At 41.8% G+C, this 26950-nt stretch overlaps 1 protein-coding gene across 34 annotated transcripts in view; it reads right to left on the bottom strand.

The window, feature by feature from the left end:
* The window catches only part of MACF1 (microtubule actin crosslinking factor 1), a 410941-nt gene that overhangs the window by 12394 nt on the left and 371597 nt on the right, over window positions 1-26950 (bottom strand). For 14 of the 34 annotated variants that reach the window (XM_032247548.1, XM_032247549.1, XM_032247550.1 and 11 more), the window contains 18 exons: window positions 26571-26726; window positions 26262-26468; window positions 26008-26127; window positions 25396-25565; window positions 23560-23719; window positions 22073-22267; window positions 21300-21428; window positions 20217-20360; window positions 18663-18851; window positions 14639-14759; window positions 13903-14066; window positions 13280-13294; window positions 12274-12436; window positions 10964-11118; window positions 9384-9458; window positions 7806-7823; window positions 4464-4581; window positions 3572-3640 (listed from right to left, as the gene is read on the bottom strand). In XM_032247548.1, the coding sequence (XP_032103439.1) occupies window positions 3572-3640; window positions 4464-4581; window positions 7806-7823; window positions 9384-9458; window positions 10964-11118; window positions 12274-12436; window positions 13280-13294; window positions 13903-14066; window positions 14639-14759; window positions 18663-18851; window positions 20217-20360; window positions 21300-21428; window positions 22073-22267; window positions 23560-23719; window positions 25396-25565; window positions 26008-26127; window positions 26262-26468; window positions 26571-26726 (2368 nt within the window). Of the gene's footprint in view, window positions 1-3571; window positions 3641-4463; window positions 4582-7805; window positions 7824-9383; window positions 9459-10963; window positions 11119-12273; window positions 12437-13279; window positions 13295-13627; window positions 13788-13846; window positions 14067-14638; window positions 14760-18662; window positions 18852-20216; window positions 20361-21299; window positions 21429-22072; window positions 22268-23559; window positions 23720-25395; window positions 25566-26007; window positions 26128-26261; window positions 26469-26570; window positions 26727-26950 lie in introns of those variants that run through there. The other 20 variants (XM_032247560.1, XM_032247559.1, XM_032247552.1 and 17 more) reach the window with 10 other exon arrangements.

Here is a 26950-nt window from a genome sequence, read left to right as displayed (position 1 = left end):
CAAACAAGACAAAGCAGATAATTCAGGCTTTAGAGGATTGTCTTCTCCCTTTTATTTTCCTTCCTCTCTGTAATTCCCATCTTCTTGGTCCTTATGCTCTTAAGCTCACAATAGTAAAATTCCTGTATTTCTGGTGTTCTCATCTCAGTAAAGAGACCAATGAATGATTAATTTATCCTAAGCCATGACTAATATTAGCTTAATATGCTACAACTCCCATGGATATTTGAATTTTAAAAGAAAATATTTAAGATGCAAGGCAATTAAAGGATTATTGATAAGGAACATTTTATATACATATCACTTTGAAGAAATGAAAGCTATTTCTTCAGAAATATACTTAAAGTAGCCAACCTTAAGAATTAAAAAAGGTGTTAAAGGGGTAATATTTTGATAAGCTAGAAAAGGCTGGGAGGGGAGGAGGCGACAACAAACAACAGTTAAATAGCTGGAGCTGTCAAAATTGTTTCTGGGGCAATCCCAAAAGTAAAAAGTAAACATTTTCTCAAACTAGAAGGAAACACTAAATTCTAATTAAGCAAAGTTTATGTACTAGCACTTAAATTTAGTAGTAAAGGTACTTTTAATATTTACATTGATTCAAATATTTCCCTAACATTGGGTATTACAGTCCTAAAGTTAAAAAAAAAAGAGAAGATTCCCAGTACTTGGTTGACTACTGTGATAGGATTTTCCCCCCTCACCATTCTTTTCACTGGAGAAAAGATCTACCATTGAACCTACAGAACCAGACCATGACGGCAGCCACCTCAATTCAGTTCATCAACCTCCAAAGAGGCTGTCTTTGCTAAGGGAGTTATGCTAGCCACCTGACATTGGTTGACCTGGGCATGTTAGTTAAAATTCAGTTCTAAGCTACTGTTTAACAGGTACAGAGTTTCAGTTTTACAAGATGAAGAGAGTTCTGTGGATGGATGGTGGTGATGGTAGTATGACACAAACGGACTTAGCCGTGTACACTTAAAAATGGTTAGGATGGGCCGGGCGCGGTGGCTCAAGCCTGTAATCCCAGCACTTTGGGAGGCCGAGGCGGGTGGATCACAAGGTCAAGAGATCGAGACCATCCTGGTCAACATGGTGAAACCCCTGTCTCTACTAAAAATACAAAAAATCAGCTGGGCATGGTGATGCGTGCCTGTAATCCCAGCTACTCAGGAGGCTGAGGCAGGAGAATTGCCTGAACCCAGGAGGCGGAGGTTGCGGTGAGCCGAGATCGCGCCATTGCACTCCAGCCTGGGTAACAAGAGTGAAACTCGGTCTCAAAAAAAAAAAAAAAAAGAAATTTAAAAAGGTTAGGATGGTAAATTTTATGTTATTTGTATCTTATAATAATCTGAAAAAAATCAGTTCTATGCCAAAATGTGTCTTTTAAATCTTCATAAATGAAATTTCCTAGATCTTCACTTCTCTGGGGGAGCTAGTATGTCTAATGATCAAAAACATACACAGTACCTTAGGTACAGGTATACCCATTATCTAGGCAGAACTGTTTTTCTCTCCATCCAAAACATCATGATTTCCGGTGCCACAGATAAATTCAGAAGCTGAAATCTCTGATTTTGGCAGTACCAGGAGACTGGCAAATCTAGCTAATAGAATATTTCATTTTTTTACACTTGACTAAAGCAACATGCAGTTTGAGATATCTTCTGCCTTTGAAAATAGCTGTGTAAAAGCAGATAATAAATGATAGTACACATTGGTGTTAAGAACCTTGTGAGACATCTTGTACTGTCCTCAGTATAGCATTCTCTATGGTCCAGAGACCCAAGGAAATGCAACGTAAATGAATATAAAATCTACCATAAACAGGGTTTCCAGAAGCCATATTAATCCTTATAGAACTTCCAACATAGTTTCAAGTAACTTCGTTCTCTTCTCAACCTTCACACCCTTCTGCCTTACTTATTATAATCCATCCTAGTTCTTAGGTGTTCATCTTCTAGTACTATTTTTTATTTGATTAAAAATAGCTCATCCTTCCCATCACTGATAGAATTATGAAATTTAAAACTTCTGGAGAGTTCTCTCTAAAGTCAATGGATTGAGATGATTACTGAGTTCCAGGAGAGCACCCCTGGAGAGACACAGGAAAATCTTACCTTGTTTGCTCCAAGGGATGCTGAAAAAGGTTACTAGCTTTCATAGAAAATAGCTTCTAGATGGCCCTCCCAAATTTCCCTGGGGTTCCAAATTTTGGATACTAAGATAAGGACAAAGCAAGCAGTGTTCTCCTTGGCCAGTAGCATGATGTTAGAATAAATAAAGCAGGCAGCAAATAAACAGGCAACCAAGGATTCCAAAATGCCACATGCAGTATCCCTTTTATTTAGTCCGATCGTACATGACAGGAAAAACAGGACCTTATTCGTAGATTTGAAAAGAAATGAAGTTGTTTTACTGAGTTAAAGTTAAAATGGCACATATTGCTTTTCATTAAAGCAATAAAAGATGACTTTTAAATTCGAAAACTAAACACCTTCAAGTTTCTAATAAGAAAAAGTGTTTTCAAAATTACGGTTTTGTTTTGTTTTTTAGACAGAGTCTTGCCCTGTTGCCCAGACTGGAGTGCAGTGGCATGATCATGGCTCACTGCAGCTTTGAACTCCTGGGCTCAAGCAATACTCCTATCTCAGCCTCCTGAGTAGATAGGACTACACAGGTGTGTACCACTATCATTAGCTAATTTTAAAATTTTTGTGTAGACAGGGTTTCACTATGTTGCCTGATCTTGAACTCCTGGGCTCCAGCAATCCTTCTGCCTTAGGCTCCCAACATGCTGGGATTCCACTGCAACTGGCCCCAATTTTTTAAAAAAGGGAGCTTTAATGAAAATTATTACTGCTTACCTTTTACTCCGGTTTACTGTAGTAAACATAAAATTAGTTAAAGTAAGAGGAACTACTTATGGGCATATCTGAATTCATGTGAAAACTGCTGTCTTTAGCTCTGTCCTCACTAAATGCTCCAGAATATGAATATAAATCATTTCCAAAGAAGTTACATACTACACAGTAAACATCTCTGCTAGGTTTATAAATAAACCTTAATAATTATGCAGGCTGATCCAATAAGAAACACACTCAAAGGTGTGTCAGCCTCCGAAACAAGTAACATGCTGGCTAGGGGCACGTATTCTAGATCCAGATTGCCCTGAATTTGAATCTCATCTCTGCCATTTACTAGTCGTTTGTCTTTGGGCAAACTATTTAAATTTTCTATGCCTCAATTTCTTATTCTGTAAACTAGAGATCACAGCATCTACACCTCATATGAGGCATAAATGTGTTACTAGTAAAGTACTTATAATAGTGTGTGGCACATAAAGCTATATAAGTATTTGTTAAACAGAAGCTCAGAACAAATTCCATGGACACAGAAGTATTTTATGCACCATCAACTTGAGTAGTTAGAAAAGCTATGGTTTGGCCATTTCAAGCACTCATGAATGCAGCAGATACGCAGAACCAAGAGATGTTACGGTTTAAGAAGCAAAGCCATTCTCAACGGGCTAGGGTATGGAGAAAAGGGACAAAGCTTAAAAGCCAACCTATGGGAGACTGACTGGAAATCGAAGAGCTGGAATCTGAGCGCTTTATTTTACTCCCAGGATGGTGAACTAGAATAAAAAATACGTAAACACAAAGAAACAAGAGACAGGGCAGGAAATGCAGAAACTAGTCAAGAAAGACAAACTGGCAGACAGTTGGGGAGCCTCCTGTGCACCCACATGCAGCTCAGCTAACAGGAGAAAGGCAAGGACACAGCTGAAGAGGATTTAGCAATTGGAACTGCTCATCTCTTCCCTGTTGCAGTCCCACACACCCCCTAGCCGCAGGTGCCCCCACTCATATGCTCGTATTAAATTGACAGTTTCCTTATGTTTCTGGGCTGGTAGGCCAGCCTTTTCACATTTAGCAGAAAGACACCCCATATACTCCATGGTCTTGCTTAGGTGGCCACCTGTCTTAGAAGTGAATTAGCTCACATGTAGGTGTCTTTATCCTCCCTCCTGGTCCAGGGGGCTCACCAATTTTTCCCTGTATGAGAAGGGCCTATCACTCTCCCTGTCAGTCACAGGAATTACAGGCAAAGAGATTTGAGGCACTAAGAGGGAACCTAAAGGGCTTCACCAGGCTCCTTTCTAGGATACTGTTAATTTAATACCCCAAACGTAAACATTCGAGTAACACCAATACATTCTTAATTCTCATTACTGCATTCCTCTAGACCTACCTCCCCAAATAGCATCAACCTCTTCAGTTTTTCTCCCTGGCCTATGCTGGCACGCCTGAGTTCAAATTTGTGCTAGTGGGATGACATCTGGGCAGCTTAACAAATAAAAAACAGACAGACCCCACCATCAATGCTTCCTGTAAGCATAAAAAAACACTGCTGGGGCCGTACCTAACATGTAATTCATGCTCAGAGTGGTTCCTTACCTCGGCAGGGATCATTTTTCACTAAAAATTCATCCAAGGCCATCCATCCTCCACCGACGCGGACCATCACGGTGCTGCGCAGAATACGGACCAGCCGCAACTGCTGAGAATCCCCAAACTGTAGAATCAAAAGGAAATTTAATTAATAAACACATCTTAAAGCAGCTCTATATTTTGCTCCCAAAGCAGACTGTCTTCAGACAGGAATGACTATTTGATAGCTAAGGGAGAATTTTCAATTCTCACAGTTTTGCATTTTTATATATTTCACAAAAGGATTTTAAAAACAGAAAAGCAGAAATATCAAGCTAAAGACCAGTGTCTTGATATACTTTTTTTTTCTTCTGAGACAGAGTTTCACTCTTATTGCCCAGGCTGGAGTGCAATGGCATGATCTTGGCTCACTGCAACGTCTGCCTCCTGGGTTCAAGCGATTCTTCTGCCTCAGCCTCCTGAGTAGCTGGGATTACAGGTGTGCGCCACCATGCCCAGCTAATTTTTGTATTATTAGTAGAGACGGAGTTTCACCATGTTGGCCAGGCTGATCTCGAACTCCTGACCCCAGGTGATCCGCCTGCCTTGGCCTCCCAAAGTGCTGGGATTACAGGCATGAGCCACCATGCCCAGCTGAGATACTTTAGATACTTTCTATTGGGATAAAATTAACTTTTCATGGTCACACCACTGCCTCTGCACCAAAAAGGAGAGGTAGGAAGACAAAGTGAATTAGGTCATTTGATTTTTTAAAAGAGATTCTTCCCAATTAAAAATCCATCTTCTTGGTATGCTAATTTATTTTCCTAAGATGGTGGATGTCAACTTCTGAATACAGTATGCTTTAAAAGCTAAATGGAAAATAGCAAGTAATATTTCAAGCCTTAAGGAAACCTTTGCAAAGCATCATTATTACAAGCTTAGAAGAAAATTTGATTTTCTGCATCAGGTTTTCAGAAATAAACCCTAAGTATTTGCTAATTGCAGTGCCACCAGCAGAAAAGTTTCTTCAGCTGAACAAATGATTAGGTCATATTTATATTAAAATTGAGTTGAAGCAACTAAAAATTGCAGCTCCCATGATGATTACAAATAGTATTCAATAATCATTTTGGATGCTAAAACAAGCATATTTCTGATTATTTATGTTTTCCCTTTTTTTTCTTGCCCAAACATTCCTACTTCCCAGCTCTATGTTAACATTTGGAGTTTCTCATGGCATAAATTACCCTCTTTCCAAAATGAAGTAAGGAGCAACAAAAGAGAAGTATGCAAAGTTTCCAAAACAAACAAACATTTGGTTGGAGAAATGGAAATTCCTAAAATTATTTAATTCAAGGTTTCCTTGGGTATGGAAGTGGTAGGATTTCAAAGTTATAAAAGAAAACTGTAACTTTGAAATAAGGCAGAAAAACTGAAAATGCAAAAAAGGATATATGAGGTCATATTACCATCTTCCCTCAAAATTAGTATTTGTGGTAATTTTCCATATTCCTTAGCTGCTCTGACTCAAATGCACTATTTGCATGAGCGAGGCGACTAAAAAATACTGTAGCCTCCCTCCCAGCCCTTTACTTTGAAAATAAAAGTAGTCCCACACCTCTATCTGATACAATTTAAACATGTTTATACAAAGTAACTACAGCAAAAGCATTGTGTGGTGGTAGCAGCAGCACTGAACCCAGACTTGAAAGAGAATACATGTCCTGTCTTGGGAAGGAAGCTGCCCCCACTCCCTGGCTCTGTGAGAGTCCCCCTCAGAAGCCAGGCCCCACAAGTAAAAATGGGAAGCCCTGTGGGAGCAGGTTCGGGGAGACAAGAAGGATCCCACCCAAGAGCAGTGCTGGTCTGAGTCACTGAAAAGGGTTTTCTCTGGATGGGTGAGAGGCAGGGAGTGTGCGCCTGCACGTCTGCCAGGGTGAATCAGGAAGGAACCCTGGGAGTTCTTTATTCTTTGAATACTGTGTACTATAATTTATCACTCCATTTATTTCATGTTTTCTCCCCTCCTTGATTTCTAACTGAAGTTCTCTTTGAAAGATTCTAACTTGTTTCTGCAAAGCTATTGGGGAAAGGAGGTTTGACCAAGCCAGCAGACAGTATAGCTGGGGAAGTTGAGGCCAGAGTCATGAGTGGTGGGAGGGGTTATGGCAGCTCTAAAAATGGAGACCTGAGCACACCTAGTAGGACAGGGATGTCAGTGAGGCAAATAACTCAGAATAAGAGTCCTAAGGGCCAGTAACTGTTGTTTCTACCTTTTAAAAGGAAAACCCCTTACAGGGACTTGGGTTTTTGCAGTGGCTGACATTAGCCATGTGAGAGTAGGCATGTGACCTTTGAGGCCTCAGGTGCCTGTGTATAAAATGAACTTCACATTTCTGTTCCGAACATTAGAACTCATCTGACTCTCTCCTGGTCAATGGCGCAGTAGAGGAGGGTGTCAGCACTCTTCAAAGGCACGCTAGCATTCACACATAGTCATTAGCAAATAGGCATATTCGACACGCTCAAGCAATTATTTTTTTTAAAGCCAGTTTGTTCTCATCTTTACTTTTTTTTTTTTTTTTTTTTCTCTTAGCCCCTGTTCTTCCCACTGGTCTAGAACATTATTATAGTGACTTGCAAGGTCTGGGATGTTTGAGGGCCTCAAATCAACTCTTAGGATTTATAATTTCCTATCAGAGAGACAGATTTTACTCATGCAACTTCCTTCCACATTGGAGGACACAGGACCCCAGAGCACTCAAAAAAGATCTGAAAGGTTAGCATTACCAAGTGGAGTCAAAGCATCTAATGTTTTTTCCAAGTCTAATTTGGTCCCATTAAATCTTGGCTCACTGGCCATAATTAGTTTACTTCAGGCCACGGCCAGTTATGATCTCCACACTACACTTCTCAGGTACCTTATAATTATAAAATGTAAGTGTAACTAACTACAAATATTAATAAGATATTTAAACATTACTGAAGTTCTTCAGGAACTGATTTACCATACATTGCAAAATTTATTAACTGTCAAGAGATTCTAATATAAATAAGAACTGTGCTATTTGATAATCTGACTTCTAACACAGAAGTACAAAACCAGGCTCTTTTTAGAAGTGGAATGGATTGATACCATAGCTTCAGTTTCCTTCATTTCATCTCCTTTATAAAAAATTATATTCTTTTGCTGCTAAGACAGCTTTGCAATGCTGGCCCCGTCAGCAGTTTCTCCACTTGGTAAGACAACCAGGTGTGACCCAGGCATGCTTCAGATTACATCCTCTCCCCATAGCAAAGGACAGGCAGCATTAGCTACACAGACCATATCCACTGAGAAAGAGAACATTGCAAGGCACACTGTACCTGATTGCCGAGGAAGAACTACACACAGTAAGAGTAAAGGATGGCGGAAAAGGAGGGGAAAAAAAAAGAGAACATTTTGTCAAATTAACACTAAGGAATGAAAATCATCATCATGTTCTTCTGGCAAAGTGACACACACTGAACACATTCTTATCAAGCTCCTGCCAAAGGAATGTGGTTTTAATTTTAATTATTATTTTTTGAGAGACTTGCTCTGTTGCCCAGGCTGGAGAGCAGTGGCAAAATCTTGGCTCACTGCAACCTCCGCCCCTAGGGTTCAAGCAATTCTCCTGCCTCACCCTTCCCAGTAGTTGGGATTACAGGCGTGCACTACCAAGCCCAGCTAATTTTTGTATTATTAGGAGAGGCGGTGTTTCACTGTGTTGGCCAGGCTGGTCTCGAACTCCTGGCCTCAAGTGATCCACCTGCCTCTGCCTCCTAAAATGCTGGGATTATAGGCGTGAGCCACCATGCCCAGCCAGGGATGTGGTTTTATAAATTATGAACTAACTCTCGACTCTGTTGTTCTTGTTAATTCATTTCTCTCACAGATAATTAAAAACAGAAAACAAGAAAACAAAACCCATCAAGCAAGCATAAGATTACCTGGGGCTTTATTAACTAAATGCCCTAAGTTAGATTAAAGGAGATTCACCCAGCACTCCTCTGGAAACTCTAGCATGGGGTAGATTTGGTGTACTTTGAGGACATTTTGGATATACTAATGAAACATGGATCTTCCTGTGTTTCTTACTCAGTGCGATCTAACATGGCCATCTAAATCCTCTTTGCCAATTGAAGATTTTTCTTTATTTTATTTATTTAAGACAGGGTTTCACCATGTTGGTCAGGATGGTCTTGAACTCCTGACCTCAGGTGATCCGCCCGCCTTGGCCTCCAAAGCGCTTGGATTACAGGCGTGAGCCATCACGGCCGGCCAACCAATCGTAGATTTTTCTTAGGACTTTAGAAAATCTTGATGAGCTATTAATGTATTTTAGGAGACCTGTTTCAGATTCTTCTATGCCCCAGGCCCTGGTCCCAAAAGAAGCTAAAACACAGGTATAGTTCACTGTCAGTTATGGCCACACTTAGCACGGCTTTCTAGGGAAGACCACTGAGCCTAATGTCTCCTCAGTGCTCTTGAGCCCCATGTGTAGCACAGCTCAGAGCAGGCAGTGTCTGTTGGGGCTTCAACAGAGTTTCCCCAGGCCTCTCTAGCCTGGGAGCTGCTCAGGCTCACAATGACCATCTCTTTGGGAGTAAGTGGTCAGTCATTAGACATAATTGTTTCCAAAGGTAACTTCATCCCCCTAAAGACTTTATCAGATGTAAAGTGACAGCTCTGAAATATCTCCTATCTTGAAACTCAAATACAAACTACTATCTAGCTGGATATGGCAATAGTTTTCAGATGGAACAGGGTACCTGACACTTGGCATCTATAGAGATGAGGTCAGAGAGTGACCACAGCTCAAGTCCAACAGGCTCTGGGTCTCCCAGCATCAGGAGGAAAAGGTGGGATCAGTCACATATGAGAAACCACCACCACAAAGGAGTGGTTTTTCTCTTCCTTACCCGGTATTTATTCTCTCCAATCTGCTCCACCTGAAACCTTTTTGCACATTTGCACTGAGCCACTTGTCTTGTAACCTATTGGTTGTGAACAAAAAGAAAAGTGTAAAGTGTAGAGCAAGACTTCCTATTCAGAGAAACAAAGAGTTTTACACATAAACAGGGAAGTTATTCATTATTTACTTTTTAGGCATTTCAGGCTTTTGACACATGCATTTATCTTCTGTTCCAAATTAGTATATGTTCTTCTTACTAAGTGAACTAATTGAGACACTGAGAAAGAAAAGGCATGAAAGAAATTCCCAACAACACATTCTTTATTCTTGCTGCAAAATTCCTTCAGAGAAAAGTGCTAATATGTATGTATCAAAATCAAATTATTAATAAAGCAAATTATGAACTGCTTTGAATTTCACACTAGGAGCCTGAGATCCCCTGGAAGTCAGTCCTGGTGTGTTCCAGGGCCACTCCCAAGACCTGTTCCAGCACCTCTCCCTTCCCAAGATCTGTTATCAACAGATGCTAGGATTTCTAGGGGACTAATAAATTTGCTAGTTTCAATGTGGTGGTTTTTTTTTTTTTTTTTTTTTTGAGACGGAGTTTCGCTCTTGTTACCCAGGCTGGAGTGCAATGGCGCGATCTCGGCTCACCGCAACCTCCGCCTCCTGGGTTCAGGCAATTCTCCTGCCTCAGCCTCCTGAATAGCTGGGATTACAGGCACGCACCACCATGCCCAGCTGATTTTTTGTATTTTTAGTAGAGACAGGGTTTCACCATGTTGACCAGGATGGTCTCGATCTCTTGACCTTGTGATCCACTCGCCTCGGCCTCCCAAAGTGCTGGGATTACAGGCTTGAGCCACCGCACCCGGCCAATGTGGTAGTTTTTAATGAGGCAAAAAGCATGACGGGTATATACCATTTTAAACATTGCATTTACCCCCCTTTTAAGCATTTATTTTTATTTTTTGAGACAAGTCTTGCTCTATTGCCCAAGCTGGAGTGCAGTGGTATAATCACAGCCAGCTGCATCTTTGACCTCACATGCTCAAGGTATCCTTCCACCTCAGTCTCTGAGTAGCCAGGACTAGAATCATACTACATTGCCCAGGCTAGTCTTGAACTCCTGGGCTCCAGTGACCCTTCCGCACTGGCCTCTCAAAGTGCTGGGGCTACAGGTGTGAGCCACCATGCCCAGTAGTCCACTTCAACCCTTAAACGCTACACTGGTAGACCATTTCCCTAGATTCCAGGTAGCATGCTTAGGAGTGTGATGAGTCTATCCCTAACACAAGACCAGTGAACCAGGATGAGTCCAGTGCCCTGCAAAGGTTCTCTGTAAACTTCAGAGCACCACACAGACATGAATCACTTGAGTAATTCATCCAGCCTGAGCTAGAGCTCAGATGTCAGAGATCCTCTGGGACTCTAAAATGCTATCCAAACAGATCTCAACACACAACTACAAATAATTATTTCCCAACAGACAAGTCAAAGGCTAATATGATCACTGAACCCAACCAAATTCAGGACAGTATAAACCTATAGTCACAAGTGCACTCAAAATATAAATATTTCCCATACCTCATCTTCGATTTTATCTGCATCAGTTGTTGGTCGATATGCATCCTTGTTGGGATGAAGAGCAGCTACAAATTCATAATAATCAATGTAGCCATCCCCATCTCGGTCGAAAATGTCAGCCACAGCAGTCATCTCTAACTTGGTGGTGGGGAACTCTGGAGAAAAGGAATCACATTTTGAAACATTAAGACATTAAGAGGGCTTACTTGTTTGGACGGCAGTTATAGAACCATTTTTTAATTTTTTTTTGAGACAAGGTCTGGAGTGCAGTGGCATGATCTTAGCTCACTGCAACTTCTGCCTCCCAGGTTCAAGAAATTATCCTGCCTCAGCTTCCTGAGTAGCTGGGATTACAGGCACACGCCACCAAGCCTGACTAATTTTTTTTGCATTTTTCACCGAGACAGGGTCTCACCATGTTGGCCAGGCTGGTCCCGAACTCCTGGCCTCAAGTAATCCACCCATCTTGGCCTCCCAAACTGCTGGGATTACAGGCGTGAGTCACCACACCTAGCCAGAAATACTTTTTAAGAGTAAAAAAAATTTATGTCTTGATTTTTCCTGAAAAGTATTACGTATCCACTTACAGTCTCCCCTGTCGCAAATGCAACAAAAAGAAGGTAATATTCCACATTTCAGATATACCAAAAGGCATAAACATAATATTACAACCTTCCACAGACCTACCACTCAACTCAAGAATATACTTATCCGCCCCACAATTATTGGATGCTCAGATTGTCTCAGAACAGTGACAGTCTGACATTAATAGCATGAAGTTTTCCTATGTTTAGACTGTCTTAGATTCTCAACAAATTGCTATACAAAGGGATAAGTGAATATTTATAGTAGTCATGGTGATTTACTAAAACATAAACCAAATTATATTGCTTCCCAACCCTCTGGTTACCCACTGTCTTTTTTTTTTTTTTTTTTTTTTTTTTGAGACAGTCTCACTCTGTTGCTCAGGCTGGTGTTCACTGTCATGATTACAGCTTACTGCAGCCTTGACCTACCAGGCTCAGGTGATTTACTCTAGCTTCTCAAGTACGTAGGACCACAGGTGTGCCACCATGCCCGGCTAACTTTTTTATTTTTTTGTAGAGAGGGAGTCTATGTTGCCTAGGCTGGTCTCAAACTCCTGGGCTCAAGCAATCCTCCTACCTCTACCTCCTAAAGTGCTGGAATTACAGGTGTGAGCCACAGCAGCTGGCCAGCTTCAGAAAGACCGTTTAGCCAGAATATCACAGGTTCTACAAAGGGCAAGAAATCCAGGTGTGACCCATGTTTGGAATGATGACTAGACTCACTGGATGCCAAAATGCCATCGATAAACTCCTGACGTGTTATCTTCCCATCCTGGTCCTTATCAATGCGCCGGAAGAAATCCATCACTCGAGACTTTTTGTGATTCATCCAACGCATATACTTTTTCCTCCAGACATCAAAGTCAAAGTTGGCAAATTCCTTCAGCTACAAAGAAATCAGAAGTGTCAGTAAGATTTATTATTTGGGCCCTCAAAAGCTGCCCAGAGCATACCCAAACTTTCAGATATCCAGTAAAGCCATGCAGGCCTTCCAGGGGGCATCAACAATGAAATCTGTGTGTCTGCTTCTCTTGTGAAGGCACATTCTGGCTCCTTCACTTAAAGCCATGACTATTTACATGAGCTGTGGTATAATGGAATAGCAAGAAAAACAGTAACTGAACAACCACCATGGAAAATATGGAGCACACAGAATGAGAATGGGTGAAGCCAGCCTTGCTTTCCCTTTGGGCTTTTCAAAGGATCACTCTTTTAGATGCAAGGGATTGCAACCCAGAAAGGAGGTCCTTAGCACTCCTCAATTAAGTTGTTTACATAATCACACACAGGGCTCACATTATGAGGTTCATGTTTACCACTATCTTCTGAGAGCTCAATGAGAAAATCTGAGTTCCGGATGGAAGCAATAGGAACCCAGCGTTGTAACCAAGCATGTTTCTTTGGAATGGCACCAGAGAGAGCAAATTGCCCATCTGACATCCATGTTAAATATTTGGCCTTGATGGAAAACAGTAGGCCTATGCAGTGGGTAAGACAATTTTCAGCTACTTAAGTCTATGTTAATGATATACCCTCAAAATGACTTCAACAGTGCAGCAGTTTTCCCTCGGTCTTTCAAACTGCAAAGTTAGAAGGAATGGGGGAAAAAAGCACCAAGAACCCAATAAGCTTAAAAGTCAACTGACTTATGGAAAAAATAAAATAAAAAAAAAAACAAACAAAAACAAAAAACACAACAAAACAAAAAACAAAAACACAGAACACTCACTTCCAGGCAAAGCTGCTTTGATATGCACAAATAAAAAAATACAAAAGACATTAGAGGCCTGTTTAGAAACTATAGTTCTACTATATTTTTTTTATACTGGGTAATGACACTTCAAAATAGATTTGCTTTTCATGATCTAGTGAAGACTAACAAAATAAAAAAATCATTAAAGATTACTACTATTTCATGTGTAGCATATATTTTTACATGAAAGGCTCAACAATTGTCATTTTTGTGCTGTGCTACATATATGGAGATAAATTTCCAAAGTTCTGTTCCTGATTCCCAACCACAGCAAGATGCTGAGGCAGATCGGGTCCTGGCCCTCATAGACTGGCTGTTTTCTTGCTTTCCACACCTAGAAGCTTCAGCCTACTCTGTCATAAATGGTTTTCTTACAAATGTGTCTTTTTTCATTCAGGGGCACCAAGGAATGAGTACTGGCTTGGTACAGGTCTGTTTCTATGTGAAGAACTAAGTTAAGGCACACAGTTCACATTAAGAGAGCCTCAGCTATTGGACCTAAAATGCAACAAAATAAATTAAAAAAAAAAAAAAAAAGAGAGCCTCAGAAGGGCTCTGTTTCACCTTGCTTCAGGGAAGGCCACTCAGCAGCACATTACCTCCTCTAGCCGATCCAGGGCATCGTTCAGCTTCCTCTGCCGCTCCAGTGCTAACAGCCACACCTGTTGCCAGCGGGCAGAAAGCTGGTTGATCCGTGGGTTTTTTGCTTCAGATTGTGAAAGGATTGGCATGGGAGGCGGGGTTGGCTGACTTAAGGATTTCCCTAAAAGGAAAAACAATTACAAGATTAGAACAGCTGGTTACTATACAAAGAGAAATAGCTGTATGTATAAACTTAGGAGATCTTTAGAATAATATCCAGTCTGAAACTGAGAAAAGAAATACAGGACTCGGCAACATTTAGATACAGAGGTGTACTAATTCCGAAAGTATGGATCCTCTCAGAACATGCTTACCTGCTGCATATAGATCTCCAAGCAATGTCGTCCTACCTTAGTAAGCTGAGGACATGTTAACTCAACTAAAAAAGCAACACATTCTGTAGGAGCTGCCTTATTTTCAATTAAATTAGTGCAAACCAAATGTAAACAGCTAGTGCTGATCACCAAAACAATGGAAAGGCCACTGTTAAAGAATAAGCTTAACCACCTCATAATTTCTTATCAATCCATGAATATGGAGTATAGCTACTGACTGTCAATGTAAGAAAGTGAGTTTCAAAAAACCAACATGGTTTTTGAAAATGGAATAAACATTTTTTGACAGGTATTTGGAAAGTGCTCATCTTCATTTAGCAGGAATGAAGCATCCTAACACAGGGGGCTGGAAACATACTGCCTCCGCTGCGAGATTTCTCTATGAAAGGTGCGTGAGTAGGCTCTATGTTTTTCCTTTTGTATGTCTTGGTGACCCGGTCCACGTCAGGCTGTTTGCGAGTCATCTCCTCCATAAATGTCTGTTAAACACACAAAAAAGGGAAAAAGAGTTAAAATTTTATTGGACTTAAGTGGAATCAGGCAATGTTTTACTAACAAAGGCCAGGCTGATTATAGATTGACAAAGTGACAGGTGCACTTGCATGCTCTATCACTCCTTTTAAGACACTTGATTGAAGAAGGCACTTTATCAGGTGCTAAGGACCTGAAGGAGTAGACATGGACTCTGACTTCAAGGAGCTCATTGATGAGTGATAAAAGCCGAAGAATCAGAGCACTGAGTGCCATACAGGGAGGCAAAGGAAGAGCTAGGATGAATACTTTACAGCCTGTGGTGGCTAGAAAGGCTGCCTAGAGGGCTGGTGCCTGAGCTGAGTTACCAAGGGATGTAGTTTGGATATCTGTCCCCTCCAAATCTCATGTTGAAATGTGAATTCTGATGTTAGAAGCGGGGTCTGGTGGGATGTAATTAAGTTATGGGGCAGCCTTGGTGCCCTCTCCATGGTAATGAGGGAGTTCTTGCGGTTAGTTCACATGAGAGCTGGCTGTTTAAAAGGAGGCTGCTATCTCCTCCTCCTCCTCCTCTCTCTCCCCCTCTCTTGCCATGTGACACACTGACTCCCCTTTGCCTTCCACCGTGATTCTGAGCTTCCTGAGACCCTCACCAGAAGCAGATATTGGCACCATGCTTCCTGTACAGCCTGTAGAACTGTAAGCCAAAACAAACCTATTTTCGTTATAAATTACCTAGTCTCAGGAATTCCTTTATAGCAATGCAAATGGACTGACACACTGAGGAATGAAGAAATAGTCAACAAATGGTGGGAGGGCAGTCCTAGAAGAGGGTGCAACCTCAACAGAGCCAGAGATGGCTAACAGTCCTGTGACCAGGACCCTTCCACTCATTGGCTCTGCAGAGGATGCAATCGGAGGACTGGCAAGAGGCAGGGTTGGAGAGGCAGGCAGGAGACAGATCACAAAAGGCTTCAGTTTCAGGCTGAAAATTGGCCATTTATTCTGAGAGCAATGGGGGGCAGCTGAAGGATTTCGATCCAGGGAAGAGACAAGATCAGATCTATGCTTTCAAGCTATCACTTTGGCTTCAGTGTACGAGGTGGAGCGATGTGAGTGGGGGCAGGGGGGAGTGTGGTATGGGGAGTGGCTAGCAGTGAGAAGACAGGGCAAGAAACCACTGCAGTAACTGAGGCAAAACATGGTGAGGGCCAGAGCCAGGTCAGGAAAGATGGAGCCAAGAGTTTATTTTGAAAGTAGGACTGACTGGCCGGGCACGGTGGCTCAAGCCTGTAATCCCAGCTCTTTGGGAGGCCGAGGCGGGTGGATCAGGAGGTCAAGAGATCGAGACCATCCTGGTCACCATGGTGAAACCCCGTCTCTACCAAAAATACAAAAAATTAGCTGGGCATGGTAGTGCGTGCCTGTAATCCCAGCTACTCAGGAGGCTGAGGCAGGAGAATTGCCTGAACCCAGGAGGTGGAGGTTGCGGTGAGCCGAGATCGCGCCATTGCACTCCAGCCTGGGTAACAAGAGTGAAACTCCGTCTCAAAAAAAAAAAAGAAAGTAGGACTGACAAGCTTTGGTGAGTGGCTAGATATAGGGGGAATAGGAAAAGGAGTAATTCCAGACATCACAGGGCTCTGAATGAGGAAAGGGGAGGCAGATCTGGAATGGACAAGTGACATCAGGCAAGGAGGCAAAGATAAAGTGGAATTTTAGAGCTGCTTCTAGTTTACTGTATGTCTGGACTTTAGGAGATGATGGTGCTGGAGATGAAAAAGATGCAGAAGCTTTACAGGTAATAGTTTATGTTGTTAGACTAGATAAATCTCAGCAGTGCGAGGACAGCATCAAGAATGAGACATCAGGGAACAACATTAATTAATAGGCAGGGAAGAGGAACTAGTTAAGAAGGCTAAAAAGGAATGGTCAGAGAGATCAGAGGAAAACACAAAGATTAAAGGACACAGAAGTCAAAAGGAAAGTTTTGGGAAGGGATGAAGAGCCAGCTATGTCACATATCAAACAAAATAAAGACTAAAAAATATCTGTTGGATTTAGTGGATTTAGCCAGTGGAATGTGACCAGAACGGTGTCAGCCAGACCACAGAGACCTGGGGAGTGATGAGAAAAAAGGAGATGAGATAGGGAACAAAAAGCGTAGCTGAAAATGGAGGGAGGCAACACAATGGTAACTTGAGGGGAACACTGGGTTGGAAGGGCATGTCTGGAAGCCTTAGAGGAAAGAGTAAACAGGGAGAGACTGAAGACACAGGGGAGGGGGGAAAACAGAAAGGAGAGGAACTGAATAGGAAGAAGATAATCTCTCAGAGAGCAGGTGTCAATATAGGTACATCCCATAGGAAGGACAGATGCTCCTCAACTTACAACAAAGTTACACCTTGATAAACCCGTCGTTAAGTTGAAAATATAACACACCTGAACTACGGAACATCATAGCTTAGCCTGGCCTACCTTAAACACGCTCAAAACATTAGCCTATAGTTAGGCAAAATCATCTAACACAAAGCCTATTTTATAATAAAGTGTTGACTATCTCATGTAATCAAAGTGAAAGACAGAATGGTTGTATGGGTATTCGAAGTGAATGGTTCTTTTTGTTTGTTTTTTGAGATGGAGTCTTGCTCTGTCACCCAGGCTGGAGTGCAATGGTGCGATCTCCGCTTACTGCAACCCCTGCCTCACTGGTTCCAGTGATTCTCCTGCCTTAGCTGCCTGAGTAGCTGGGTTTACAGACAACCATTACCACACCCGACTAATTTTTATATTTTTAGTAGAGACGGGGTTTCACTGTGTTGGCTAGGTTGGTCTCAAACTCCTGACCTCAAGAGATCTGCCTGCCTCAGCCTCCCAAAGTGCTGGGATTACAGGTGGGAGCCACTGCTCCTGGCCTTGAACTGTATGGTTTCTACTGAATACGTATAACCTTTGCACCATCATAAAGTGGAAAAACTATATAGTAAGTTCTCACTTGCTGGGGTAATTGTTTATATAAACTAAAAAGACCATTATAGTCTACAGTATAACTAATCATGATTCACGCTTGAATTCAGTGTAAATAATCATGATTAAAAATGGTATCTGCCTTACTTATAGCCATTACTGGAGATAGTGAAAAAGAAAAAAGAAAAAAAACGGTATTTGCCTCTAAAGGATATATTAGATACATTATGAAGATAGCTCAACTGAACTTTCCTCCATTGTTTAGTCTGATGTGCACCTTCACTATCACTGGGTTCATTCGAGAGTTTCTGAACCAGATATAATGGGGATAGACCAGTGGGCTGTTGGCTCAGATGATGGTCAATAAAAACAAGCTGTGGCAGGCACAATTCTCCAAGAAGGCCCCCAAGATGCCCACTCCTAGTGTGTATACTCTGTGTAATCCCCTTGAGTGTGGGCAAATGATGGAATAGTCACTCCTTTAATTACATTTCATTCTCCATTACATTTCAAAACTCCATATAGCACCTTGGACAGTTTCTCCTGCTGGCTGTGTGGCTAAGACCTGAGGGGGCTTCTAGGAGCCAAGAGCAACTCCTAGCTGAGAACCAGTGAGAAAGTAAAGACCTCAGTCCTACATCTACCAGGATCTGGATTCTGTCAACATCCTGAGTGAGGCTAGAAGAGGGCCCTGGACTTTAGATGAGACTGTAGTACTAGCTCACACCTTGATTTCTGCCCGGTGAGACTTCAGGAAGACCTAGTTAACTCATGCCCAGGTATCTGATACACAATAACCATGAGGTAAGTATGTCTTGTTTTAAGGTGCTAAGTCTGTGGCAATGTGTTAAGCAGCAATTTAAAAACAAATACACAGGGCAAAGGACTTGGTATCCATGACCAACACAGAAACCACCAGTGACTACACAGTAAGGTTAAGACACCTGATGCTCAGCGATAAGGGCTTTCACTCGGTCAATATTCTGTGGGATTGGCTCCTGATCCCGCTGAATGAGGGTAGTCTCAGCCCACTGGATCCATGCCAGAAGTTCTTCCAGGAGCTCGGCATTAGCCACCAGTTCTGACAGAGCTGTTTCAAGCCGCTGCTGGTGCTGCTTGGCCCATGTGAGGACCTGTGGAAAAAGAAGAAAATCATGGCCACTTTCAGTCAAGCATACCCTTTTGTTTCCAAAGTCCTTTTTCATCTGATTTTCACAATGACTTTTTATTTTTATTTATTTTATTTTTTTTGAGACATACTCTGGCTCTGTCACCCAGGCTGGGGTGCAATGGCACAATCTTGGCTCCCTGCAACCTCTGCCTCCTGGGTTCAAGTGATTCTCCTGCCTCAGCCTTCCAAGTAGCTGCAATTACAGACCTGCACCACCATGCCATGGCTAATTTTGTATTTTTGTAGAGACAGGTTTCACCGTGTTGACCAGTCTTGTGTTGAACTCCTGAGCTCAGGTAATCCACCTGCCCCAGCCTCCCAAAGTTCTAGGATTACAGGCATGATCCACTATTCCCAGCCAACACAATGACTTTTTTTTTTTTTTTTTTTGAGATGTAGACTCGCTCTGTTACCTAGGCTGGAGTGCAGTGGTGCGATCTCAGCTCATCACAATCTCCACCTTCTGGGTTCAAGTGATTCTCCTGCCTCAGTCTCCCAAGTAGCTGGGATTACAGGCCCGCACCACCATGCCTGGCTAATTTTTCTATGTTTAGTAGAGATGGGGTTTCAGCATGTTGGTCAGGCTGCTCTTGAACTCCTGACTTCATGATCCGCCTGCGTTAGCCTCTTCAAAGTGCTAGGATTACAGGCATGAACACCCAGCCCTAACATAATGACTTTTTAGAAGACAGACCACCCAAACAGTCAAGAGGCTTCACTATTACCCTAGTGACAGCTGGGATAAGAGCTGGAATAAAATATCAGCCCTCCTGAAAGCAAATCTACTATAGCTGTTCCTTGGTATTCACGGGAGACTGGTCCCAGTACCACCTGTGGATACTAAAATTCATGCATACTCAAGGCCTGTAATTGGTTTTGTGGAACCTTGAAAAATCTACCCTCTGTATACACAGGTTTTGCTTCTTGTGAATACTGTATTTCCTATCCGTGTTTGACTGTGAATGTGGGCCCCACCAACATGGAGGGCTAACTGTATTTACTGAATATCTGCATATAAGTGGACCTGTGCAGTGGAAACACATGTTATTCAGGGGTCAGCTGTACATCCTGTTAAAAGTTATTCCCAGGAAGAATGAGACACCACACACAGCATGTCCACTGGAAGTCACTATTAACATAGCACTATGCCAACACCACTCCTCTAGGTTGCCACACATTACCAAGAAAACAGTTTTTCCTAAAATGCTAACTGTATTTGCTGAGATATTCATGGTGAGTTAAAGATTCCTTACCTGGGGGAAAAATACTATACTATAGTGACAGTTTACTGCGCGTGTGCAGGCCTCCTCTGAACTTGGGGACTCACCTCCTCAAAGCGAGCTCGGATGATGGTGATCCAGTGTTTGATCGTCGTGATGCAATCGGGGTGGCAGACAGCCAGGATGACTTCTCCCATGGCTACCGCTGAGTTAACATCCACTCGCTTTTCTTCCACTTTCTTCATGAATTCCTAAACAAAAAAGATTTGAAAACAAAAACTTACAAAGTCTACATTGGCAGCACTGTTAGTTTACACTGAGGGGGGAAATATTTCAATGTTTGCTTTTTCCTTCATGTGTTGACACAGACCTCTAAATGCCTGTACTTAGTTATCTATGGCATTTTAACTCTAAAAGTTATGGGAAGGTAAGGGGTTCACACAAGAATGACTTTCTCTGGTGGAGATGACAACAAAGAATAGGACACAGAAGTATGTCCCCTTTTTCCTATTTGAGTTAGTTTCTCTTTTTTAATCCCATTTTTCATTTATTCATTTCATATTGGTAAACATATTTGTATTGGAAAAATATAATTGTAAAAACAGTAATATTTTGGATCTACTACTAAAAAACAAAACAAAACAAAAAAACTCATAATATTTAAAAAACACCCATAACAGGATATAACAACAAAACCAAGATTAAAATCTCTGGGTGGATAAAAATTAAAAAGGGGAAACAACATTTCCCATGTCATTAGGACAGACTGAGACCCCAGTTACTGCACCATATTCTATAGCTTTGTAAGTGGTTCTGGGGGATCAGATCAGGGCCTAAAGCTGGTAATATAAGGAAAGGCAAACAAAGGCATATGCAGGTGAGGAGTAAAGAAGATGAAATAGTCCACATTTTAAAAATATATATAATACTATCTTTTAAAAACTTGTTTACAACCAGCATGTATTACTTTTGTAAGAATAAATGAATGAATGTTAACGTTTAAGGTGTCACAAAACGCATCAGTCACTTCCCTCTCTATTCCTGCTAAACCAATGGGCTAAACCCACTCTGGTTTTGTTCCTTTTCATGTGAGTTCTGGTATTTCCATGAAAAAATTGCTTTCATTTAGTGGCAGGCAGCCCTCATGGTGGTGGGTAGCATGAGGTTACAAACCCCCAAGGCTGGATTACCTTATGGGTGTCAATGAGAGTCTGCAGGGCCTCTGCGTCATCGGGAAGTGCTCCCCGAAAGCGAAGCGTTTGCTCTGCTTCAGAAAGCCATTCCAACAGCATGTGGACTGTGTCCCGAAACTCTTCCGCCTAAAATAACCAAGCACAAAAGACTGAACTCTCTCTGCAGCCAAGGACCTAGAAACTGGGACATGCCAGGGAAAGGGTCCAGTGTTCATTCAGATGTTTCATGGCCTCATCAAAATTCCACAAAGGTTATCTCTCATTCATAGCTTTGAAAATCAACTGAATTCATTATTTCTCAAAATAAATGTTAAAGTCTTATAGAACATTCAGAATATCAATTTTCTTTTTTTTTTTTTTTTTTTGAGACGGAGTTTCGCTCTTGTTACCCAGCCTGGAGTGCAATGGCGCGATCTCGGCTCACCACAACCTCCGTCTCCTGGGTTCAGGCAATTCTCCTGCCTCAGCCTCCTGAGTAGCTGGGATTACAGGCACGCATCACCATGCCCAGCTAATTTTTTGTATTTTTAGCAGAGACGGGGTTTCACCGTGTTGACCAGGATGGTCTCGATCTCTTGACCTCGTGATCCACCCGCCTCGGCCTCCCAAAGTGCTGGGATTACAGGCTTGAGCCACCGCGCCCGGCCAGAATATCAATTTTCAACTGTTACGTTTATTTCAAGACTGGCTAGAACAGATTCTCATAAAAGAAAAACAAAATAAATCCATTCAGATCTATCCCTTGGGTTGAAACAGCAAATGTCTCTTACCTGTTTTAAGGCCTGCTCAAGCCGGCTTTGTTTGGAAACAGAGAGTTTACAGACAGTGTCCCAGCGAGTGCTCAGTTCCTGGAGCTGCCCTTTTACCCAAGTGGTATCATCTCGACTATTCTCAATCAGCTCTCGCCCTGACCGCTTTAGGACCTGAACAGTTCCTGTTCGCTTTCCCAGTTCCTTCTGGAAAACCTAGAAAAGAAAATAGGAGAATTAGTTTGAGGAATGTTTTGAGTCCAATAAGAGAAACCCCTGGGAAAGAATAATTTCCTTGGTAGGTTCTAAACATGTGTCTTTTATACACAGAGGGACGCAGAACAATGTATAAGAAACAACCACTAGGCTGGGTGCCGTGGCTTATGCCTGTAATCCCAGCATTTTGGGAGGCCAAGATGAGAGGATTGCTTGAGCCCCAGAGTTCAAGACCAGCCTGAGCAACATGGCGAGACTCAATTTCATTAAAAAAAAAAAAAAAAAAAAAAAAGAAAGAAAGAAAAAGTAAAAAAAAACCCACCAGAAGATGTGGCTCTAAATGCTAGCTCAGGCATTTAGGAGATACATAATTTTGAAAAGTTGCTTGAGGCCCAGTTTCTTCATCTATAAAATGGTAATCATCATATGAATGTTTCCAGAATTATGGGAAATAAAAACATATCTGCTGTGCACATAATAAGAATCTGTTGTGGCTGGGCACAGTGGTTCACACCTGTAATTCCAGCACTTTGGGAGGCCAAGGCAGGTGGATCATGAGGTCAAGAGATTGAGACCATCCTGGCCAACATGGTGAAACCCCATCTCTACTAAAAATACAAAAATTAGCCAGGCATGGTGGCATGCGCCTATAGTCTCAGCTACTCAGGAGGCTGAGGGAGGAGAATCACTTGACCCCAAGAGGCTGAGGCTGCAGTGAACCAAGATGGTGCCACTGCACTACAACCTGGAGACAGAGCGAGACCCTGTCTCTCTCTCTCTCTCTCTCTCTCTCTCTCTCACACACACACACACACACACACACACACACACACACCTGTTGTAATTTCAAGGTAAAGTTCAATGTTTTGTGCTGAAACAGGAGGATATTACATAGTTCAACATGACAGGTAGCGATTATGTTAAATATTGCTGTGTGTGGTGTTAGGATTTTTAGGTTCAGAAGTGGCTTAAAAAAATCACTCATTTCCATTTTAGGAGTCAGTGGAAATGGATATCTTATGGGTTTCTGTTGAAATTTAAATTCATTTTGTGACTCAACTGAGAAAAACACACAGGAAGAGGGGCATCCTTGAAGTGAAGTTTACAAACTGCCAAACTGAATCAAACCAATTTTGGTAAATTCTTTGTGACTAATGCAGAATCTCAGCAACAGTTTGTTTAAACACACAGAGCAACTGACAGGCTCTTTCTCCCCTAGAAAGAAAGGCAGAAGGCAGCATGTAGAAGACCCTAGGGCACTGCACTCCATGTAGCCCAGACCTCACGCCTACCTTGTGTGCATCCATGAGGTTCATGACGAGGTCGAGGTCCCCGTGCACAGGCTGGTCCTCAGCCAGCTGTGGCTCCACCTTGTATAACCAGTCGACCAAGGCCTGCAAAGCATCCATGAACTGACCAGAAAAGAGCAGGGCTTCCTCCAACTTGTGCTGCCTGAGAAATGCACACAAATGCTATCATTCTTAGGGATTCCTTTTATGAATGGCCCACAATTCTGCCTGCTGAGAGGGAATACTGCTTGAACTCTGTATTATATAGAGAGTGACTTCTACGTTTGAACAGTTAGAGTAAAAAGTGACTAAGAAGAGATGGTGAGACACTGTAAATCAAACCACCCTCTAGAATGGATTAAGGGTAGCACAGGGGACAGGCAGATATACCCTTTGGGCATCTTATAATCCAGTGCCACACAGGCACACCCTAACAACCCAACGTCTGTGTTAATCACTTTATACCATTCCAAGTAAAACATGATGGTTTTGGTAATGATCTAGAGTCAGGAGTTCAACTCCTAGCTCAGTATCAGTCGTGTGACCCTAGGCTGTTTCTTCACCTCCTTGAACCTCAGTCGCCTCATTAAAAAAAACTGGCATACAGGCCAAGTGTTGGCTCACGCTTATAATCCTAGCACTTTGTCAGGTCAAGGTGGGAAGATCATTTGAGGTCAGGAGTTAAGAGGTCATTAGCCAGGGCAATTGCAAGACCTTGTCTCTGCTAAAATAAAAAACAATGGTCAGGCATGGTGGCTCATGTCTGTAATCTCAGCACTTTGGGAGGCCGAAGCAGGCAGATCATGAGGTCAGGAGTTTGAGACCAGCCTGGACAACATGGTGAAACCCCGTCTCCACTAAAAATATTTTTAAGAATTAGCTGGACGTGGTGGCGTGCACCTGTAGTCCCAGCTACTCGGGCAGCTGAGGCAGGAGAATTGCTTGAACCTGGGAGGCAGAGGTTGCAGGGAGTTGAGATAGTGCCACTGCACTCCAGCCTGGGTGACACAGTGAGAATCTGTCACCAAAAAAAAAAAAAAAAAAATCAAAGAACATTAGCTGGGCATGGTGGCACAAGCCTGTAGTCTGAGCTACTCAAGAGGCTGAGGTGGGAGGATCACTTGAGCCTAGGAGTTGGAGGCTGCAGTAAGCTCTGTAGCCTGGGCAAAAGAGCTAGACACTGTCTCAAAAAGCCAAAAAATAAAATAAAATAAAAAGGTGCAGGGGAAAGTACAAATAGGGTAGCAATACTGTAATATTTAGCATGGCATAGTGGGTATAAATAGATAAAAGTACAACTTTTAGAACCAAATTGCTGTGGTTTAAACCTCAGCTCTGCCAGTATAGTAGCTGAGTGACCTTAGGAGAGTTAAGAACCTCTTTGTGATTATTTTCTCACCTGTAAAATAGCACTAAAAGTAGCACCCACCTCAGTGGTTATGAGGATTAAATTATCAAAATTGCCCAGCAAAGGTCAGGTATCATTATGATTAAATGAGGTAATGCACGTAGAGGCTTTGGAGTGTTCAAGAGCAGTGAATAAGATAGCTGTTGGTATTACACATTGATGATTTACAAATATTTCTGAGTTACCAATCTTCTATTATTGTTGGTTTGATTTTATGGGCCTCTAATATAGTAAGGTTCAAGTTTAAAATAAGAATTTTAATATATTTTATTCAAATTACTTTACAATGCTCTTAGAACTAACTGGTGGCGTTAAGATGGTACAAAACCTCTTACTGATACATTAGCTTTGTCACCATTTTATAGAGTCTGGTAATAACCTCTTACTTTTGGGATCCCAGTTAGACCCCTGAAGGAGACACTCATGCTCACCGCTCTACAGACTTGCCACAAACAGTATCCCATTTGTCTCTGACTTCTCCTAGGAAATTGTCAAGCTTCTGAGTATCTTCGGAAAGCAAAGTCTTTTCTTTCAGTGCTCTGCCAGTTCTAATTGTGGTATCATACACAGGCTGCTTGCCACCAAGAGTTTTCTGAAACTCCTGTGTTTCCAGAAAGAAAAGAAAAAAAAAGTGTTAAAAGTCGGATGACATTCTGATTCGGAACAAAAGAATCTGAATTTTCAGGCTAGAAACCAAATAAAGTATGAACATCACCACTTTTGTTGAACTAAAATTAACCATAGCTTAGCCCTAAGAAATTTATAATTTTTTGCTTATACCATATACAGAAGTGTCTGACAATCTATAAAAGCCTACAGTTTTAACTAGTTACTTCTAAACTACTTTGCTTAAACTGTTATTTAAACGAGCAAATATCGCGATTAGACTGTCTGTATATAAAATGGAACCCTGGCTTCATCATCTTGACTTTTAAACATTAACCAATTGGTCTTCTTTTTACTAACTCTGATTTTTATTTTTGGCAAGCTATAAGCTTTATTGAATACCATGCTCAGGAACTAAGAACAATTAACTGCTTTACCTTATGCTTAGAAAGCTGAAGTTTAATTTTATCAGGGTCATTGGATATCTCTAGTTCTGAGTCCAGGTGACTCTCTGCATCTTCTAGCCAGTCAATCAGTTTTTTCCAAGCTTCATGGAACTAAAATTAAGTAAGAAATAAGTTAACAGGAATGAGTATATACACTATACAGCACATTTGAGAATCATTCCAGAGACTCAGTACACGCAGCCCAAGAGTCTTCAGTGAATTAGTATCTTTCTTCCCCAACTTACTTGCTTTGCCCGCTTCCTGGCATCATCTAGTGATCGCCCCCTTTCAATAGATCGCTGGACAACCTTTTCCCATCGAGACTGCACGCTAACCAACAAATTCTTGATCAGAACAACATCCTGTTTTTGGCTAAGGAACTTTAATTGATTCCCAGTTTGATCCAGCTCAATGATCTGGTCTCGATGAGCATTTACTTCATTAGCAAAAACCTGAGGGAACAACAGTGCTCTTTTTAAGCTTAAGATAAGATAAAGAGGCATTTCTTTCAATTAGTGCTTTCAAAAAGAAGGCAGCATCATAATATCAGTTACCTTGTGCTCTTCTATTTGGGAAAGGACGGTATTTAGAATCAGGCTTGGTGGAGAAGCGATGTTTAAACTTTGCTCTGCTAGAGTGAGCCAGTTGATAAATTCTTGTAGGGAATTCTGGAATTCTGTTGCCAAGTTGAGGGCCTCTTCCAGCTTTGACTGAATTTCAAGTAAAACACACACACACAAAGAAAAAGTGCCATTTTCAGGAATTATAGCTTCAATGACAAAGGCATGAATTCACCAAATGAAATGACCTCTAAAAAAGAAGCCTCATTTAATCAACCTCCAAACATGCTTTGTTTGTAAAGAAGGAGACATTTTAATACTAGTGTCTGAAGCAAGTGGGCAAGAACTCTGTACATGGAAAAGGAAAGAGAGCA

Source organism: Sapajus apella, unplaced genomic scaffold, assembly GCF_009761245.1.
Source record: "Sapajus apella isolate SASKATOON/1434 unplaced genomic scaffold, GSC_monkey_1.0 scaffold62, whole genome shotgun sequence".
NCBI lineage: Eukaryota > Metazoa > Chordata > Mammalia > Primates > Cebidae > Sapajus > Sapajus apella.
The sequence above is the reverse complement of the archived record's forward strand: the minus strand, read 5'-3'. Positions and strand labels throughout refer to the sequence as shown.